We start from the raw sequence: 3,691 nt of genomic DNA, 5'->3' as shown, positions 1-3,691 counted from the left end.
TATGATTATTACATTGTAGAGGACTATATTTCAAATAAAATTAATATACAATTAATGACACGAGATGGAAAACAAATTTTATTATTAATTTTGAATGAACTCTTCACTCTCACGTGGCGCTTGTTTAGTCTTGTAAATGAGTTTTTGTAAATGAGTTTTAGTTGAAGAAGTACCAATCGATTGGTTTGAAATGCACAACGAAAATAGCCTTAAACTTCTGCAATCACATTAAATAAAACATCCTAAACTTACATAAATTTAAAGCAATTTAACTGATTGCTCTAACTCTAATTTAAACCGCTCATAATAGCAATAGCAAAAGTATGCTAAAAGGTATTCCATTTCATCTTCTTCCGACTCCATTTCCATCTCCTCTGAACTCCAAACCCTAATTCGTCCGCTCTGCGAGTAATATCATCGCTTCTCTTCTCACTCTCGCCCAGAATCATCACCACCGCCACGACCACTTCCTCGAGAGGAAGAAGAAACAGCAGCAGCAACGTCACCGCCATCATCACGCCGCACAGCAGGGACTCCTTCTGCAGGGAATCTGCATGCACCAGCTCCAACAAATCGTTAAAACCTGTTAACTCAAATCATTTATGCGCACAATGAACAAATCAACGCACCCTTTAAAAGCACTGCAGGCTCTGCTCTGCCGCCATGACAATGCGGGTAGGGTTTCGTCACTCGAAAGAGCTCGTTCTTCAACGCCAGGTTTTCCAGCCGCGAAAAATTCAAAGATTGTTCAAGTCTGCCGCACTTCTTCTCCAACGTACGGCATTTCACTTCCAGGCTCCTCTCGTAAGCTTTCCTTCTCTCCCGTGACTTTACGGCCGATTCTCTATTTCTATTTTCAAATTCCAAAGTACAAACAAAGAAGTACAATTTTCCGTTTCAGAAAAATTCCTCTGTCGAAAGCATTTAATAAAAATAACATATTTGCACTGAAAAACATTTCCGTTTCATCTTCTTCCGACTTTATTTCCAACTCAATTGACCTAGACAAATTCCTGTTTCAGATGATCCCTCTGTACAGAGCATTTAACATATTAAATTTACATAATTTATACTACGAATCGTCCCACTTCATCTGCTTCCGACTCCATTTACCTAGACAATTTTATGTTTCAGAAAACCTCTCTGTACGAAGCATTTAACATAAATTAAAATATTTTAATTGAAAATCATTCAATTTCATCTTCTTCCGACTCCATTTAACTCGAAATCCTACTTCTCCGGATTGCAGAAAAATTTAAACAAAGATTCACTTCCTCTCCAACATACGGCATTTTACCGTGATTGTACAGCCCATTCTATATTTCTATTTGAAAATTACAAAGTAGAAAAGACAAACTTCTGTTAAAGAAAATCCCTCTGTAGAAAGCATTTAACATAAATCAACATGTTTACACTTAAAAATCGTTCCATGACATCTTCTTCCGACTCTATTTCCATCTCCATTTACTTAGAAAAATTTATGTTTCACAAAATCCCTCTATACGAGGCATGTAACACAAATTAACATATTTACACTAAAAATCATTCCATTTCATGTTCTTCCGACTCGATTTAACTCGAAATCCTACTTCTCCGTAGTGCACAAAAATTCACTTCCTCTCTAACATACGGCATTTCACCGTGACTGTACAGCATATCCTATATTTCTATTTTAAAATTTCGAAAACAGAAGATAAACTTCCGTTTCAGAACATCCCACTGTAGTTGACATTTACATATTTTAGCTCTAAAGCCTGCGATCTCACCGTTTTCCCTTCTTGTCAAGGCATGCACACAACATTTAGATTATTTAGCCCTAAGACCTCCGATCTTACCGTTTGCGCTTCCTTACAAAGGCATTTACAAAAAAATTACATTATTCAAGCCCTAAGCACTACGGATTTACCGTTTCCGCTTCCTTGCAAACACACCTACAAAACATTTACATTATTTAGCCTTAATTCCTCCGATCTTACCGTTTGCGCTTCCTCGTAAAGGCATCCACTTCTCCGTCTGCTTCCTCTTCTCCGTTCCTCAGCAGGATTTGACCTTCATTTTCCTCCATTTCCACGTCAGCAGAGCCTTCCACGACGTCGCCACGCTGGATCTGCCCTTCGCCTGCCTCACCATAAGATTTCTCCACGCATTCTTCCTCCTGCGGAAGACTGCAAGAATCTGCAAGGAAGGAGTTGATGTCCATGATTCCCTCACCTCCGTCTCCTGCCGGACAATTTTTGAAATCCTCATCATTAAACAGAAGATCAGTGAGAGCGCTCATTACTTCGCTGCTGCCACACTGCAAGCCGTCGTTGCCGGAACCATCTCCGTCAAGAGACGGTGACGGAAAATTCGCGGAGCCGTCGTCGACCAGTAAATCGTCGAGGCAAATGCCCGGAGAGTCTGGCATTTCACGAAGAACTGCTTCCCAATTGATTTCCGTCTCCTCACATAAAACCTCCTCCGCCATTGTTCCCCCGTGTTCTTGGCACGTCTCGTGGGTAGGTATCCATCAAAAGAAAATTTATATGGATATATATTTGCTATTAAAATAATGAAAACAAATATTAAATTTGCCTTGGCGCGGAAGTAACCTCGGACACCTCATTGAACCAATGGGGAGCAAGCTTTACGTGGCCGTGTAATGCGGAGGTTTCCCACGACATGCAAAACGCGTGCGCGTCGTAAAGTGAGGAAGGTTCCATCTCGAACCCGCGGAATTACCTAAAATAATATTTCGTTCTTTCCTCCCAATGTTGACAAATTTTGACAATTTGATTTCTATACTCCAATACATATGCAATTTATGGTTTTGAAACTATTTTTCAGCAGCTATCACACTTTACATTTCAAATAGATTTTTACAATTATTATAAAATTAAAATTAAATTCTAAATACAGATTTAAACAAAAGTTTGAAAAACGAATAAATAGATGTAAATTTCAATATGTTGTTAAAAAATGGTAAAAATTTAATATTATTATATGTTATTAATTGACTAAGTTGTAATAAACGTATTACTGAGTTGTTAATATAATAGATATTATATTTATTTTAAATAAATAAAATTTGAAGAACTCAATAAAATGAATGGAACATTCATTTTTCACAACTCATGACATTATAAATTCAATAATTCTAGAATTTTATATTTATTTACTAATTTTCAATATTATACAATTTATTTATCTCAAATATTATTAGCTCAATTGATTTTGCAGCCTTTTTTGAGGAAGCTCCTCATATTGCCCCAGTTTCCCACTTAAAATTTTGCTATCCATTTTTTATAATGAAATTACAAATATATAATATATTCAATAAAACTATACAATAATATAAATAAATCTATTACAATCCACATATTACATAAAAAAATTATTATTTATATTTATACATTTTATTTTATAATACATCAAAATTATATATTTCAAAATATTTTATTAATTAAACTTTAATATATACATGCTATAACTATTACAATTTAGAATATATAAATAATAATATTATTTGATTTATATATAATCAAATAATATAATTTAATATTTTGAAATTGATTTAAATATATATTACAATATACTTTACATTTTTTAATACAATCTTTTGTTTTACAATACATTTTTTTTCTATAATATAATTTAAAACTACCTCGAATACTAGCCACTACGTGACGCTTGTTTGAATATGATAATCTCA

At 34.6% G+C, this 3,691-nt stretch overlaps 1 protein-coding gene across 1 annotated transcript; it reads right to left on the bottom strand.

The window, feature by feature from the left end:
- Window positions 1–204: 204 nt before the first annotated feature.
- Window positions 205–2,498, bottom strand: LOC149563656 (uncharacterized). The gene is made up of 3 exons (XM_089826817.1): window positions 1,977–2,498; window positions 630–850; window positions 205–550 (listed from the first exon to the last, which is right to left on the bottom strand). The coding sequence occupies exons 1-3, from the start codon at window positions 2,465–2,467 to the stop codon at window positions 327–329; spliced, it is 936 nt and encodes a 311-aa protein (XP_089682943.1). The 5' UTR covers window positions 2,468–2,498; the 3' UTR covers window positions 205–326.
- Between the last annotated feature and the right edge of the window lie 1,193 nt (window positions 2,499–3,691).

Source organism: Cupressus sempervirens, chromosome 4 (assembly GCF_028749045.1).
Source record: "Cupressus sempervirens isolate cs-2001-9-10 chromosome 4, ASM2874904v1, whole genome shotgun sequence".
Lineage (NCBI taxonomy): Eukaryota > Viridiplantae > Streptophyta > Pinopsida > Cupressales > Cupressaceae > Cupressus > Cupressus sempervirens.
This window is presented reverse-complemented; position numbering and strand designations above follow the sequence as displayed.

Coding starts and splice junctions, on each gene's coding strand:
- LOC149563656 (XM_089826817.1), bottom strand. CDS start 2,467: ATGGCGGAGGAGGTTTTATGTGAGGAGACGGAAATCAATTGGGAAGCA. Junction 851..1,976: donor TTTACGAGGAAGCGCAAACG/GTAAGATCGGAG, acceptor ATTTGAAAATAG/AAATAGAGAATCGGCCGTAA. Junction 551..629: donor GCCTGCAGTGCTTTTAAAGG/GTGCGTTGATTT, acceptor TGGTGCATGCAG/ATTCCCTGCAGAAGGAGTCC.